This window comes from Peromyscus eremicus, chromosome 23 (assembly GCF_949786415.1).
Source record: "Peromyscus eremicus chromosome 23, PerEre_H2_v1, whole genome shotgun sequence".
In the NCBI taxonomy this organism is placed as follows: domain Eukaryota; kingdom Metazoa; phylum Chordata; class Mammalia; order Rodentia; family Cricetidae; genus Peromyscus; species Peromyscus eremicus.
In genome coordinates, this window is record NC_081438.1 from 37700901 (window position 1) to 37716946 (window position 16046).

Below are 16046 nucleotides of genomic sequence, written 5' to 3' on the forward strand. Positions count from 1 at the left end.
GGCAGAGGCAGGTGAATCTCTCTGAGTTTGAGGCCAGCCTGGTCTACAGAGCGAGTTCAAGGACAGCCAGGGCTACACAGAGAAACCTTGTCTCGGAAAAACCAAAAAAAAAAAAAAAAAAAAAGAACAAATAGTGACGGATAGTCACCCCACTGTGCTGCAGAGCACACTCTAGCCTGGGTTGTGTGTACTGTCCAGCCTCTCTCCTTCCTTTATAGACTCTCATCTGTCTTCCACTGATGAATATGGCCCCTTTGAAGTAGAAAAAAAACATGCTTACGCGAGGCTTCCAAAGTATGGCGTCAATGGGATAGGAAGAATGAGAATTTGGAGAGCTCTGCTTTTCTGGGGTCTGAGCTATGTACACAAGTTCCTGGGCCTCAAACACCCCTCGGCAGAAAATGGTGGAGACAGCAGGATCAGAAGTTTGAGGTCAGCCTGGGCAACAAAACAAAACCCGAACATACAAAATTCCCCCACCACCTTGGAGGTTTGGGAAAGCCGGAACTGCCCTGGGGCTTTTTTTTTTTTGGTCTGCTTCCTTCTTGGTTTTGAAATCCTGATCAGGTGAGGCGTGGCGTGACTATGTCATCACACACGAAGGAGTGAAGCCTTCCTACATTGCAAAGGACGTCAGACTCTTGCGGAGTGGGGCTTGCACGCTCCTCCCTGAGTCTGGTTTTCAGTTTGTCTGCTGTGGACAGTCGGAAATCACAGTGTGACTTGGTCCTTCCTCCCTCCTCTCAGGGAGAGATAGAACTCTTTTTTAAAAAAGTTGTTCTTTATAAAGAAGAGATGCTTTATGGGCAGGGCTTGACAGCATCATAGAATAAAATTTTGAGGCTGGGCAGTGGTGGCGCACGCCTTTAATCCCAGCAATTGGGAGGCAGAGCCAGGCGGATCTCTTTGAGTTTGAGGCCATCCTGGTTTACAAAGTGAGATCCAGGACAGGCACCAAAACTACACACAGAAACTCTGTCTCAAAAAAAAAAACAAAAAAAAAAAACAAAAAAAAAAAAACAAAAAAAAAATTTTTTTTTTTTTGATCAACTAATTTTCTCTAGCTTTTTAGTTTCTCTTTATAGTGAGGGCAAACCCAGGCTGAGCCTTTGGGATTTGTGAAGTGTGCTGTTTCCTGACAACTGCAGTGGACCATGACGACCCTAGCCTTCTGAATCTATGACGACAATAGACGTAAGCCCTTAGGGGTCTCGTCTGAGATGTGAGGAAAGAAAGACCTTAGGATGACAGAGATCATTTTCCTATGGACAGTTCTGGGTTGTTCCATTGACAAGGTTTATCCTGAGCTGGTGTAGCTGAATCTAAAAGTCCTGGAACAAAGGAGCCCTGGCTGGAGCAGAAATAGCTTGTTTGTTCCTAGGCTATGTTAATCTTACGCCAACATGTAGCGCGTGCAGAAAGATGAAGGTCGCTGAGGGCCAGACCACGGCGTACGTTTACGCATCCCTACCTTTCAACATCTTCACAGCCACAGTCCGGCAGGTGGGCGACTTCTTAATGCCGAATGCAGATGCCTGAACCACTTTGCCGAAGGCCCCTCTCCCAAGCGATTTGCCTACAATAGAAGAAGTTTGTTTGTGAAGCCCACAGTGAGTCTGAGGCTTTTCCAGGAAGGAAATGCCGTGCTGGACGTGTTATGCAAGGCCTGCATCTTTGAAGGGATTCTGCAATGGACTGACCCCAAAGGAGGCCAAGTGAGTGCATTTCTGGTGTCCCTTCCTCTGTCTCTGAGCCCCCCCACCCCCACCCCCACCCCATCCTTCAATACTAGTCTAAGCTTCTAGAACATTCAGAGAAGGAAAGTGGCCATTTCCCCTTGCCATAGAGTCTTTCAGAAGGGAGAAAATACCAAACCCAGGAAGTTTTCTTTTACTGTTTCATGACCAAGATGCTCCACGCCCTCCTTCTCTCCACCAAGGTCATCCCCTCTGCTTTCTACAAAAAGGATGAACAGTGGCGGCTGCTCTGGGTCAAACAATGCCTCATATCTAAAGAATAAACACTGGGCCATTTCTCAGACTTCCGTGCGGATCAGAGCATTCCCCGGGAGCCATTATATGATTCTAAGACCATTACAAGCCCTGTGGTTTTCCCAACATGAGCCATCAAACACGGGTAGTAATTTGCTTCAACCCCAGAGAGATGATTGCCCAAAGCACTAAGAAGCAGGGTATCTTTTGTGGTGCCCATTATGTTTTGCTAGAGTGACTGTTAATACACATCTTTCTCCACTCTTGAATGAGCCAATTTGACTTGGAGAGGGAAGGACGCTGTCTGAATTATCAAGTACCTGGTGTGTAGTACCTGGTATAAAGGAGGTCCTGTCCAGTTACAGCAGAATGGAGAGCCCCATTAGGACTTCGGTGGACAGGAACTAGAGAGCCCTGTGGAGTGGGGGTTCGGGAGGCTGAGGCCCTTTAGGCAGAATACCCCCAGAATACTTCAGCCATCTTTTCTACTTAGGGTCCTCGTCTGCACAATAAGGAAGCTAAATAGAGCCATAAGAAACCGACTGTCCCAGTTTTGTGTGCTGAAAGAAGAGTGAACCAAGAAAGTCAACCCGCCCTCTTTTCTGGTGATGAGCCTGAGGGCGGGGCGGGGCGGGGTGGGGCGGAAGGGATAGGAATAACAGAACACCATTGGTCAAAAGAAAATCCCACCTGTTTGAAGGTTAATTTAACCCTCCTTTCCATCCCAGTCTCCTTCCTCAGACTGCCCTGGTAATGAGCCTTCGGTTAATTAGCTTTCCTTCCTCCAAAGGATGGAGATATGAATATATATAAGCTTTATGACAAGGCATTGAAGTCTGAATCTTGCAACAGCTCCAAGGCTGTTGACCTGCATGAGGCATCCAATTAGGACCTGGGCAGTTTCAGTGACAAGTGTCATCACAAGAGCTGTCTCCTGGAACACACTCTGCTCAGTGGGGGCGAGCCAGGAGATGACATGGTTTTCGAAAGCCAAACATGTCCTGTTGGCAGCTGCTAAACCTGATTCCCCCTAGAACACGCAACAGGGGCAGAGACACAGTCACTCACCCCGTCTTCAGGGAAAATGATCGGAACCAGAACGGACTCTTCAGTTAAAACAAGAGTAACCAGTGGTTCCCCAAAGTGCCGAGGGTCAAGGTTAGGTGGGGAAGAGTTCCTCAGGGGCCTCATGGCTTAAGAATAAATAAATAAATAAATAAATAATGAAAGAAAGAAAGAAAGAAAGAAAGAAAGAAAGAAAGAAAGAAAGAAAGAAAGAAAGAAAAAAAGAAAGGCAGGCCAGGTGGTGGTGAAGCATGCCTTTAATCTCAACAATTGGGAGGTAGAGGCAGCTAGATCTTTGTGAGTTCAAGGGCAGCCTGGTCTGTCTACACAGCAAGTTCCAGGACAGCCAGGGCTACACAGAAAAACCCTGTCTCCAAAAAACCAAAAAAGAAATAAAAAGGGATTTTTTGGTTGAAAGTTATTCTTTTTTTTTTTTTTTTTTTTTGGTTTTTCGAGACAGGGTTTCTCTGTGTAGCTTTGCGCCTTTCCTGGAACTCACTTGGTAGCCCAGGCTGGCCTCGAACTCACAGAGATCCGCCTGGCTCTGCCTCCCGAGTGCTGGGATTAAAGGCGTGCGCCACCACCGCCCGGCTGAAAGTTATTCTTAGCTTTCTTCAGAGTTAAAGAATAACGCTGCTTCCCGGCTGTACTCCACCATCTGATGTGAAGTGTCCCTAGCCCAAGAAACATCCTGATATCTCGCCACACACTCCAAAGACTCCTGCCTTTCTCCAGTGCCCACATTCCCTTCTGGGCCATCACAAGGCATTCTGTGTTACAAGTGCTTAGAGGCTCTGCTTCCATCAGTGGGCACAAGCTGGTGATCACTGGGCAGGCCACAGACCCATGAAATGACTTGAAGCTGTTGCAGGCTCTTTAATCATCGTGTGCACTGGAGTCTGGCTTCAGATCCCTGGTTCCAGTTGCAGCCAGACTACTTCCCACTGAACTTGACCTCGCCTGACAGTTTCTTTGCCTTGACTTCTTAGCGTTGTCTGGAATGCCACACACTCACTCGTTCAGAAATATGCTGGGTCCCTGTCACACAATGCAGTAGTATGGAAGGACCCTGAAGAGTCCTAGCCACTCTAGGAAGGATGCAGGGGGGCATGAACTTGGCCCCCATTATGTTTTCAATATGAAATGTCCTCCATAGATTTAAGTGCTGAGTGAGGGCTTAATCCAGAGCAGTGGTGTGGTTTGGGGTGGGGGTTTAAGAGGTAGGCTAGGCTGGAGGATACAGGTCACTAGTAGAGGTTTCTTAGGGGTGCGTTATCCATGTCTGCCTGTGTCTCTGCTTCCTGTCTTCTGTGAAGTGAGGAGCAGCCATGCCCACAGGCTTTTGCCACCATGACGGTGGTCTGAGTACAAGGCCAGGCCACCATGGGCGGGACCTCCTGAAACTCTTCCTAAGTTTCTGTCAGCTACTCTGGTCTCTGAGGCAAAAGCTAACTAATCAATGGCACCCCTTGTTGGCAGTCAAGAGAGCTGGTCTTATTGGCTGTTGTAATGGCCCAGCTCCAGACTCCCTGTGTGCTTTTCCATGCTAGACAACTTGCCCTGCATATCACTTGCTAATAGAAAGAGACTACGATGTCAGACAGTATCCTGTACGTTTGTAGGAGGTGCATTCTCTCCCAGGATTAGTAAGGAATCGGGAAAGAGCCAAGGAGTTTTCTTTTCTTCCCAGTTTCAGCAATTCTACTGACTAACCAAGCTCTACCTGAACAGCCAAGTAGTGAAACTTCTGACTTGCCTCCTACATGGCTGGGCATTGTAGCCAACAGAGAAAATAGACGCCATTAAAATCACTCCTTGGTCTGTGTATTTCTTACATTTTTTTTTTACCCCAATGTAACACTGCCTATCAAATCATTTTTTTTTTCTTCTTCTCCACCAATTTAGATGCAACCGTGGTTACTTTCAGTTGCCAGCCATGATTTCAAATCACTTTGTCATTTCTTTGGCTAACAAGAACCAAGCAAGAAGTCTGGGGCCTCCTGGCTCCCACGTTAATCAGCACAACACTCTTCCCCATCCTGTGGCCACACTGTGCGCTGAAAAGCTTGACACCCGTTCTCACCAATCAGAGACACTTAGATGGACAGCAGCCAAATCACAGCTTAGGCCCTCCACACAGCGAGGCACTCACCAAGAAAAACCTTCAACAAGGAAAATCTTAGGAAATGCGATTGTGTGAAGCCCTTGAGCCCAAGGGAATTCTGGAGTCGAGGGAACAGCCTAGGGGATGTGCTGTGGACTAAAGTGAGTGGGAATGAAGTGGGTTGGGATAGGGGGTCAGGAGTTGGCAGGGAGCTCTCATGTATCCTGTCCTAGAAGAAGCATGTTTAATCCCAGCTAATGAGTTTGGAAAGCAGCATGGCCCGAGAACAGCTCCTGATTGTGGGGAAAATGGCGCTGTGTTCCCTGCCAAGGTCACAGAGGGGCTCAGTGAGCTGCTTTAAAACAGCCTCGCAGAAAGAATTCATCCAGTGTGCTCCCTGCATTTAACTGCTCCACAGACACCCCCACCCCCAACTCCACCCCCAACCAGTCGTTTCTGGCTCCCTCCAGCTTTTAGGTAACTTCCAAACTTTTTCCCCAAGCCAAACCGGACCTACACGGATACTTTCTTTTCCCTGGAAGCAGTATCCTTTCAAGACCTAACAGAAAAGCAAGAACAACCGTTTCACACTCTCTGTCACCACCACCCCCGGGAAGAGAGGGGTCACAATGCCAGCACAGCCAGCCCCCCTGCTCTAAGAGTGACAAGCTCAGAGAACATTGGGCTCACAATCTGTTTTCCTAGTTCCAGCCACTAATGACTCTGGCATACACAGGAGCGAGTGGAAAACTTTCAGAAGCCACGCTCCAAACATTTTGGGCAGGGGTAAGTGAGACTCTGATTGTTTTGCAGCACCAAAGCGGGAGATGAATACGCATTGTGACATCTGAGCCGGAGGAACCGGGGGTAAGTAAGCACAGGGGCCTGCTGTTTACAACATCTGCCCTACCTGGAAAATACATCCCTGCTTTTCAAAAGTGAAACCTCAGTGATCCCTGAGGGCTGGACCACAACACACCAGGAAAGCCACAGGACATCTTACAACATGTGAATCTGCACAGAGAGCTTGAGTCAACTGAGCCTCACTCTTCTGAACTGTGTGGTAGGCAGCATGCTTAGTCCCCAGTAGTTTCAGCTAGTTAAGAGTGTCTGGGTTTGCCAGGCGGTGGTGGCGCACGCCTTTAGTCCCAGCACTCGGGAGGCAGAGCCAGGCGGATCTCTGTGAGTTCGAGGCCAGCCTGGTCTACAGAGTGAGATCCAGGACAGGTTCCAAAAGCTACACAGAGAAACTCTGTCTGAAAAAAACAAAAAACCAACCAAACAAACAAAAAAAGAGTGCCTGAGTGTAAGCCGTGGACACTCTTCCCCTCCTGCATTTACGTACGAGCTGGAGACTAAGCTTGGCAGGAAGAGATTCATGTTGGCATCTCTAGGGCTTATGCTGGCACCTGCTGCTCAGACCCGGTGCTTAGTAAGTACTGAATGACACAGAGTGCCAGTGCTTAGTAAGTACTGAATGACACAGGGGTGCCAGTGCTTAGTAACTACTGAATGACACAGAGTGCCAGTGCTTAGTAACTACCGAATGACACAGGGGTGCCAGTGCTTAGTAACTACTGAATGACACAGAGGTGCCAGTGCTTAGTAACTACTGAATGACATAGGGTGCCAGTGCTTAGTAACTACTGAATGACACAGGGGTGCCAGTGCTTAGTAACTACCGAATGACACAGGGGTGCCAGTGCTTAGTAACTACTGAATGACACAGGGTACCAGTGCTTAGTAAGTACCAAATGAACACAAGGGCACTTTGTGTTGCCTTGTCCTGTTGTCTCAGCGACAGCTCACAGTCACTCTGGTCCATGACCCCAGCTGGAAGGTGGGCAGCTGGAGGGTAGATGGTGAAGTTCAGCTTTCTGTTGCTCTTCTCAAGACAAGTGTTTTGCACGGAATAGGTTGTTCTGATAGGCTTGTGAATCTGCCAGACAAAGTACCTTACCTAGTTTAAGTCTCTCCCGGGCAAACTCCCACTTGCTGGCATCATAGGGCAGCCGTTCACACTGTTCATCCAGGGGGACTTCATCTGGGTCCATTATGATTGACAGGTAGTCCGTTTTTACTTCAGAAGATGACTGAGGAATAGAGAGACCCCCCAAAGTCACTCAGAAGAAAACACACAACTTTAAAACTCCGGTTTTTCACTTTACAATACTTTGCATCATCCGGCCAAGTGCAGAGGGTCTTCCTATACACACACTGTGGTGGTCTGGATGTGCATGGCCTCCTTAAGCTCTTATATTTAAATATTTGGTTCCCAGTTGGTGGACTGTTTAGGAAGGATTAGGAGGTGTGGCTTTGTGGGAGGAGGTGTGTCACTGGGGGTGGCTTTGAGGTTTCGAAAGCCCAGGCCAAGCCCAGGTCCTCTGCAAGAGCAGCCAGTGCTCTTTACTGCTGAGCCATCTCTCCAGCCCTGCAAAGTCCTTTCTATTCTCAGAAATAGAGGCTGGCAATTTCAAAGGCTGAGGAGTAAATGCAGACACATCTTGAGTTCCTTAGGGCACTGCTCAGATGTCACATTCATAAGCCAAGTGTGTGCTGTGAACTTGACTTCTTGGAAATACAAGTCAGACCCAGAGAGTAGCCACAGTGGCAGAACCTAGATGAGTAGATGGACAGCTACAGCCTACCAGCAGGTTCATTTCCTGTTAATGGACACATTTCCAGGGCTGATGGCTGAGTTTCTGTGGGCAGACTTGCGTGGGACAGGAAGGATGAGTTTCCCATACAGCCCTTGCCTCAAAGTCATATAAACTTTGTTGAAATGAGATTGGACACCTCTTTTGCAGTTTTTTTTCCCCTAGCCAAGAGGAAGCATGAAGGGGGGAAGACTGCCTTTCCATACACACCACTTCACACCCCACTTCATTCATCCTCAGCCCTTACTCACCCTGCCCCAGGCAGCCACAGCTCACCCCATCCATCACTTGCTTGCAATCATTCTCCTTACAAAAGTTATCATTAGAATGTGGGACAAATACCTCAGGGCAGAAAGTCTGCTCAGCCTCCCATAAAGGGTAAAAAGTCAAAAGACAAGGAGCTATTACCGGTGCTGGGTGCTCAGGGGAGAAGCTGCTGGTATAATTTGGATGACTAACTCTTTCACATTGACTATCACCAAGGCAACTACTCTAAGGCTTGTGACAGCTGGAACCTAGCAGGGGACACCTTGGGTTTCTGCAGTACGGGGAGGTGTCAAGGATGTGGAGTGGGACAAGAGAACAGGCGAAGGAAGAGCTTGTCCCCGTGGCTCCTGTGAACACCGCACAGACCTGTGAGGGAAGTGTGTTGGCAGGGTACGAGTTGACAAATATTTGTGCTTTTAATTGACACTAGCACCTAGCAGCCACTCGGCACTTGGCAGGGAGGACAGCTGCCTGGATCTGAGCCTGGATCTGAGCCACGCTTCGACTTGTGCACCGCCGAACGACCTCCCGGGCAAGCTGCTTAACTCGCCTAAACCTGGTTTTGCTTATCGGGAAATGGTGGTTGAAATTGTACTTGCCTGAGAGGGTTGCTGTGGATATCAAACGATTGACCAACCTGTTAGAACAGGACCTGGCTCTGGCAAGCATCAATCAATACACGTTGGCCATTGTTCTACCACTGGCTCTACCGGGTGGGGACGAGGAGATGAGATCCATTCTTTATCAATGAGGAATTAGCACAGTGGTTAGAGAAACCCCGCGGACACGCATCTGATTTAGATTCCTTGTTCACCTTTGCCTCCTCCGGTCAAATTCTAGATGATCTCTTGCTCCCTCCCTTGTGGAGTCTTGGGAGTGTAGGAGCCCTCTTAAACCTATCTGTTCTAGATCTTTCCATCCTTGTCCCGTAAGGTCTTGCTGGGTAAGATGGCTGTTGCTCAGCGAAGGGAGGAGAAGGGGGCAGGGTAGAGTGTTTGTTTCCGGTCACTCCTTCCGGTTACACTCTTCCGAGTCTACCCTAGCACTGGTCTCCCCTTAGCTTTCTTTTCTCCTTCTGTGTCCGTCCCTTGGGCTACTCCAGTTTTGTGCCTCCACCGCAGATTCAGCAAGTGTGCTTTTTTGCAAGTATTCCCCCAGGAGATGTATTCTCTCCTTGAAAACTGTTGTTTGGGGTTGGGGATTTAGCTCAGTGGTAGAGCACTTGCCTAGCAAGCGCAAGGCCCTGGGTTCGGTCCAGGGGAGGGGAAAAAAAGAAAGACAAAACTATTGTTTGCTTCTAAAGCAGTGGCCTCATCAGGTCTCAAAACCAAAGATTCCATGCGCTGAAAGCCTGGTGTCCTTTATGGACATGGAAGGCTGCCGCCAGCCACCTCTCCCAATTCCAACTACCAAGCATGCGTGCCTTAAGATTTTGAGTATCAGCCGGGCGGTGGTGGCGCACGCCTTTAATCCCAGCACTCGGGAGGCAGAGCCAGGCGGATCTCTGTGAGTTCGAGGCCAGCCTGGACTACCAAGTGAGTCCCAGGAAAGGCGCAAAGCTACACAGAGAAACCCTGTCTCAAAAAAAACCAAAAAAAAAAAAAAAGATTTTGAGTATCAGTCAGAGGTCAGACAGCCCGTGCTAGAAACTAGACTCCTGTTGTGACATTTGGACCCATGTCTTTACCTCAGGGGAACCTCAGTTTCCCTCATTCAAATGGGAATAATAATACATCTCCCTCTTTGACATTTTGATAGGATGAACGGAGACCCTGTACAAGGTGTTTCTCACAAGACCTGGGACAACCATGAAGGAGAATCTCTAGAAAAATGCAGAAACGATTGGGTGGTGGTGGCGCACGCCTTTAATCCCAGCACTGGGGAGGCAGAGGCAGCAGGACCTCTGTGAGTTCGAGGCCAGCCTGGTCTATGTAGTGAGTTCACAGTACTACACAGTGAAACCCTGTCTCAAAATAAATAAATAAATAAATAAATAAAAAAATAAAAAAAAAAAAATAAATAAATATTTAAAAAAAAGGAAAGAGAGTAAGAAAGAAAGAAAGAAAAAGCCGAAACCCAGCCTTCCTAAAGTCCTGTTGATACTCCCTCCTAAAGATCTCTCAACTCTTAACCCTTACACCACTTATTCCATTTCCTATGTGCTTGGGGGTCGACTCTCGCTGGATCTGGTCTTCAAGGTGAGGCTTCAAGACCAGAAAAAACACGCCCCACCCCCTCCCCTAACTGAAGTAGCAGCTTCTTCTTACCACACCTCACTCAACACTCCTCCTCCTCCTCCTCCCTCCTCCTCCTCCTCCTCTCTCGCCGCCAAAGCCTTCGGCCGGCCGGCAGACCACCCGCTTCTTTGCATTGCCTCCTCCAAGGCCCTGCCCAGCTGGACTCAGCAGCCTCTGCTGGCCTTGCCTCGGCAGTCCCAGCTCCTCACAGCTGCTCTGTGGGCTGTGTGTAGAAGCCCCTGCTCCCTCTACCACCGTTTTCTCCTCAGTCTACACCCCTCTTACACATTTTGGTTAGCCATTCCTTTCCCTCCCTTCCCTTCCCCTCCCCTCCCCTTTCTTCCCCTCCCTTCCCTTTTCTGAAACAGGGTCTCATTAAGTTGTCCAGGCTGGCCTCAAACTTGCAATCCTCCTGCTTCTGCCTCCTGGGTGCTGGGATTGCAGGCGTGCACCACCATGTCCAGGTTCGCTCTGCTATCCTCACACCTTACACCTAATGCAGAGTTACAGTGTGACATTTGGCTGTGTGCTGGCGTCCAATCAGTCTCCTTCCAGACTGCACACAGTAGCAGCTGCTCTCCAAGGTCCCCAGAGGGCCCGGGACCGGGGCTCACGCCCTGTACCACACAGGCTCATGGGAAATAGAGCAGAGCCAGGTCAGACTTGGGTCTTCATTTCACTCGCCCTTTGATTTCTTCCCTTTCTCTAGGGGGAGGAGCGTTGAGACAGGGTCTCTCTGTGTCTCCCTGGCTGTCCTGGAACTCACTTCGTGGGCCAGGCTGGCCTCAAACTCCCTGAGTAAATATGACCTGCTGAGTCTGTTTAGTGTTGCTTGTCTGTATGTGATTTCAGGACTGACCACTTGGTAATGGATAAGCAGCTAGGGTGTCATCCCTGGGAGAGGCTAATTCTCCTTCTCTCAGCACTCCTTAGCGGCCCATAGTTCTTCGTTTAGGGAAGAGACCCCCGTGATAGTAGCTCTAGTTATGATAGGTCAACAATACGGCTGCCTAAGTGAGACCGAACAAGGATGATGTGGATGGACATGCTCATATGGGGCGGGGTGGGGGTGGGGTGGGGGGTGGGGGGGTGGGGGGGTTGCATGTCTTAGTGATCTTTTCCTCTACATTCTTACCCGTTTCAGTTTCCGGATGAAGAGTGTTAAGAGGAGCCAGAAGAGAGTAGCAGCCACGCAGGTGCACGTGAGAGTGATCAGCTCCAGGTTTGACTTGTCTGAGGATCCTGGAGAGAGAAAAATCACAAAGATGCTAATTAATACAGGGAAACCCTCAGATGCGTGCGGTTCCTCCGCTCGCTCTAGCTGGGCATCTGCCAGAGCACAAGTCTTATCTTCTAAGGCACGCCATGAACTCACACCTAGAGGACTTTCTGGAAATTCTGCTGTTTGTAAATGGTGTTCTCAGAAATGCTTAATTAAACATCAGAGGAGAAAGTAAAGATGGAGGGAAATTAAGGCGGCGGGAGGGGGGGGGGGAGGGAGATCATTAAATTGCTAAATATGGAATATGTTAAACCTCCCTGATTGGTTTTAGAGGAAATTCTAAAGAAAAAAAAAAAAAAAGACATAAAAGGGCCCCTTTGGGACTCACGAAATTCTTCAAAGCTGACATTGAAAATAAAAATAAAGCTCAAGGACAGCCACGACTGCCCGCCTGCTTCTCCTGGGGCAGCCACTCTGAACGACCCCCAGTCCTGTCCCCTGTGTCTGGGGCTCTGACCTCAGCAGCGGCTGAAAGGGAAGAGGAGACCGTGGGCCTCCCCGGTCACATCCATTCCAGGGTTAAGAGTGCAAAAGCTGAGGCTGGAGAGATGGTTCTGTGGATAAGAGCACTGGCTGCTCTTCCAGAGGACCCGGGTTCAATTCCCGGCACCCACATGGCAGCTCACACCTGTCTGTAACTCTAGTTCCAGGGGATCTGACACCTTCACACCAATGTACAAAAAATAAAGTTAAATAAATTATTTTTTTTAAAAAAAGAGAGTGTAAAAGCTGAGCAGTGTCCTCCCAGAGACAGACCAGACTGACCGGTCAAGTGATGCCCCCCGAAGCGAGCAGCTTACACTCAGTAAGGGAAGAGCCCACTGGGCCGAGCAGGGTTCCCTCCTAAAGACTCCAGTGGGCAAGTCCCTGGGAGTTCTGAAGAGGCACCCTCTCCTTTGATTTGACAGAGGAAGTTAGGCCAAGGCTGGGTGAGACTCGTTCTTCCTAGGCATGGCGGGAGGGTCTGCTGGTCAGTCGCTGGTCACTTACAAGTATGGTGTGTTCACACCCACCCCATGGATACACGACAGCAGTACCTCACTGTGGGGTTCTTGTCTGAGTTCAGCTAAGTTCTGCTACAGCAACGGTAGGTGCAGGAGAGTCGGAGCATTCAAGAATCCCAGTGAGACAAAGCAGCTGTCTCACAGCAAACACGAGGACACTGGCCTGACTTTGTTTTTTATCCTTTGAAACAGGGTCTCTCACACACGTATGCCAAGCGGGCCTCAAACTCACGTGCATCACCAAGGATGACTGTGACCTCCCCGCCCCCCACCTCTCAAAGTGGAGATTATAGGCGTGTGCCGCTACAACCGTTAGAAGTCCTAGCCACTCCCCCAGCTACATGACTGTACATGCTCTGTCCAGTAGCCAGGCAAGATGCTTTGTCATCCCAGGGCCTTACATCCTACGTGACCCGTTCGCCTTGCGCCATCGCGTAATCCATGCGCATGCTCATAGCTGCGTAAACCCATCTGCTCATGTGACGGTGTAGATGGGGTGTGATAGGAGGCACAGGCTGGGACCGGAGCATCACGGGCTCTGAGCATTTGTGTGATGAGTGCCCCGAGGGCAAGGCTGCAGGCAAAGGTGTCCTGCACGGGTTACAGCACGTGTGCACTCCGGAAACCTGTGCTCGACAGAGCTGGCCGAGAGCCTTCTGTTCTGGGGACTCTTCTAAAGACCACGACTCCGGCCAATCCCCTGAGCTGCGTTTCCCCCGCTCTTGAATGAGGAAGTTGAGGGTGCTGAGAGATGAAGCCTCTTGCCTGTGAGCGGTGGGGCTGTGGTTTTAACCCAGCTGATCCGAGTCCTGTGCTCAACCACCGCGTCTAAGGGTATCGTCCCTTCCTCCTCCCCTCATGTCTTCTGAGCCTTTAGGAGAGCCTGTTAATCGCTTCTGAGAGGGAACGTTCTCTGTCCTACCTGCTCTGCTTTCTGCTTGTGAAGGTGTGACCGTCTCTCTCACCCCGTTATCACTGCCTAGGGGACCTCTTCAGTTCTCATCTACCCAGCCCTGCCTGTCTCCAGCCCCCTCCACTCCTTTCCAGGCCATAGATTCAATCCTGTCATTCGTCTGCCTCAGTGGGTGCCAACGTGTGCCCTCTATGACTGTCAGGATAAAATTCAAATGGTGAGCTGGCAGTGTACCTGAGTGGAGGCATGTGCTTTGCACGAGAAGGCCCTGGCTTCTGGGCCTAACACTGCCATTCTTTTTTCTGAACAGACTGGTTTACTTTTTATTTTATGTCATGGGTATTTTGCCTGCATGTATGCATATGTGCCAGCGTCTGTGGAGGCCAGAAGAGGGCATTTGGATCCTCTGGAACTGGAGTTACAGATGGTTGTGAGCCACCATGGGCATGCAGGTGCTGGGAACCGAACCAGGTCCTCTGCAAGAGCAGCCAGTGCTCTTAACTGCTGAGCTCTCTCCAGCCTCACTCCCAATTTTAAAAATTAATTTAAAAATTTAAATGCTTAGGTCTTATATCTTCTTTTGTCCTTCAGTCTCACTATACATCCTCAGAGTGGAAAAAACGGTAAGCCAAAGTTCCTGTGAGTATGGATTTACTCAACTGCACATACACACACACACACACACACACACACACACACACACACTTGCTTATGCTGCAAATAAGTTCTGTGGTAAGACTGGAACCTTCTGAAGGCAGCCTGAAGTGGCCTCCGACAGCCACAGTTGCTGAAGTTACTGTCTTCTCGGGGGCTTTGCACACACTCCTCAAATGGAATGTGAAGTGAGTGGCCCTCTCTGTCTGGGGGAACATTCCCACCACATTCCATGTGACAGGAAGCTGGCCCCCAAGTCTAATTCCGTAGTCCTTACTCAAGCAAAGTTCCTGTCAATGGGACGAGTTGTGTGTAAACACATATTTAAGGACCAACTCACTAGAATACCTCCCCCCAACCCCCAGCTGAGGTTCGAACCCAGGGCCTTGCGCTTGCTAGGCAAGCGTTCTACCACTGAGCTAAATCCCCAACCCCTAGAATACCTTTAAGAAGGATGTCCATTAGGCTCTAACAATAGTTCTCACTGCTGTCTAGTATTCATCTTAGCCCTTTACCACACACACCGTGGCATTTGTGGCCTCATCTGATAGTTCTGTCTCTCTCTCCTAAAGAGCTGCCAGGACAGGCTTTGGCTGGCAGGCTGATGAACCTCTTGGGTGCTTTCCCTACACACTAGCCTGGCTGAACCCAGCTTCAACTGGCTGGTGACAGGCAATTAGTTCAGTACACAAAACAGCCTAGTTGCTCAGGGCCAGAGGCAATGTGGATGAGACTTGCTATGCACTAGGAGTGAGTGCTGGTCTCAGGAACATCGGTCCCTTCAAATGTGTGTACAAGGATGCAGTCCAGGGCTGTTTTTCCTCGGGATGTTGATGAGAAGGTGACCAAGAGTATTTGATAACGGAGCCCCTTGCTATCCATTCCCACTCTCTTGCACAGACAGATGTTGTTGCCTTCCTGGGCTTCCTGTCATCCCTCTGGGTACCACTTAGCAGCTAGTCTGGATTCTGAGGGGTGGTATATCTTGTCAAGAGTCTTCATGGCATGGTGTCTTGATCCTTTCTAGTGGTGATGGCAGCCCTTTTGCACAGTCTGAGCTGCACACACTGGCAGCCCACCTTTGCAGGACAGTTACCAGGGCAGGCTTCAGCTGGGTAGGCCAACCTCAGAGAAGGTTCAGATGTTTTCGCAGTAGCTAGGCACCCACACACTGGCCTGGCATGTGGTTCTGTGTGGAGCGCCTCAGGCAGCGGAGCTCAAAGAATATAATAACAGGTGAGTTCCAAGAAGGAAATCACCAGAGAGATTTGGCCCCAGAGCCTACCCTGCCCCCGGGTGCTGTGGGATGTCTTTCTGTAGACTGTGAATATGTGTTGCTATGATTGGCCTATGGCGAGTCAGGTTATAGTCAGGCAGGAAATCCAAGAGAGAGAGACAGGAAGAAGAAAGGCAGAGGCAGAGAGATGCCAGCCTGCTGCCCAAGGAGCAACATGCCAGCAGACTGGTAAAGCCATGGAACATGTGGCAAAACATAAATTAATAGAAATAGATTAATTTAAGATATAAGAGCTAGTTAGCAAGAGGCCTTCCATAGGCCATACAGTTTGTAAATAATATTAAGCCTCTGAGAGATTGTTTTATAAGTGGCTGCAGGACGGTGGGTGGGAGAGATTTGTCCAGACCGCTTGGCTGGGCCGGACCAGAGAAAAATTTCGACTACACCTGGGCGGGGAGGTGTGTGTGTCTGTGTGTGTGTGTGTACCATCAGGAATTGGGAAGATGCCTTGTGTGAGCCTGTGAGCAGCTGTGTGGCAGACTGAAGCCTCAGTTTCTTTTAAAAAATGAAGATAATGGGTGAATGTGCAAACTGCTGTTAAGTACGGTTTGAAACTTTCCTCCCTCTCTCTCTCC

General features: G+C 49.5%; 1 protein-coding gene across 1 annotated transcript in view; it reads right to left on the bottom strand.

Annotated features, from left to right (window-relative positions):
- Flt1 (fms related receptor tyrosine kinase 1) overlaps positions 1–16046 on the bottom strand; it is a 146636-nt gene that overhangs the window by 35224 nt on the left and 95366 nt on the right. Inside the window, exons 15-17 of the mRNA XM_059248977.1 lie at positions 11457–11563; positions 7121–7253; positions 1472–1576 (exon numbers count right to left, since the gene is read on the bottom strand). Of these exons, the coding sequence (XP_059104960.1) occupies positions 1472–1576; positions 7121–7253; positions 11457–11563 (345 nt within the window). The remainder of the gene's footprint in view (positions 1–1471; positions 1577–7120; positions 7254–11456; positions 11564–16046) is intronic.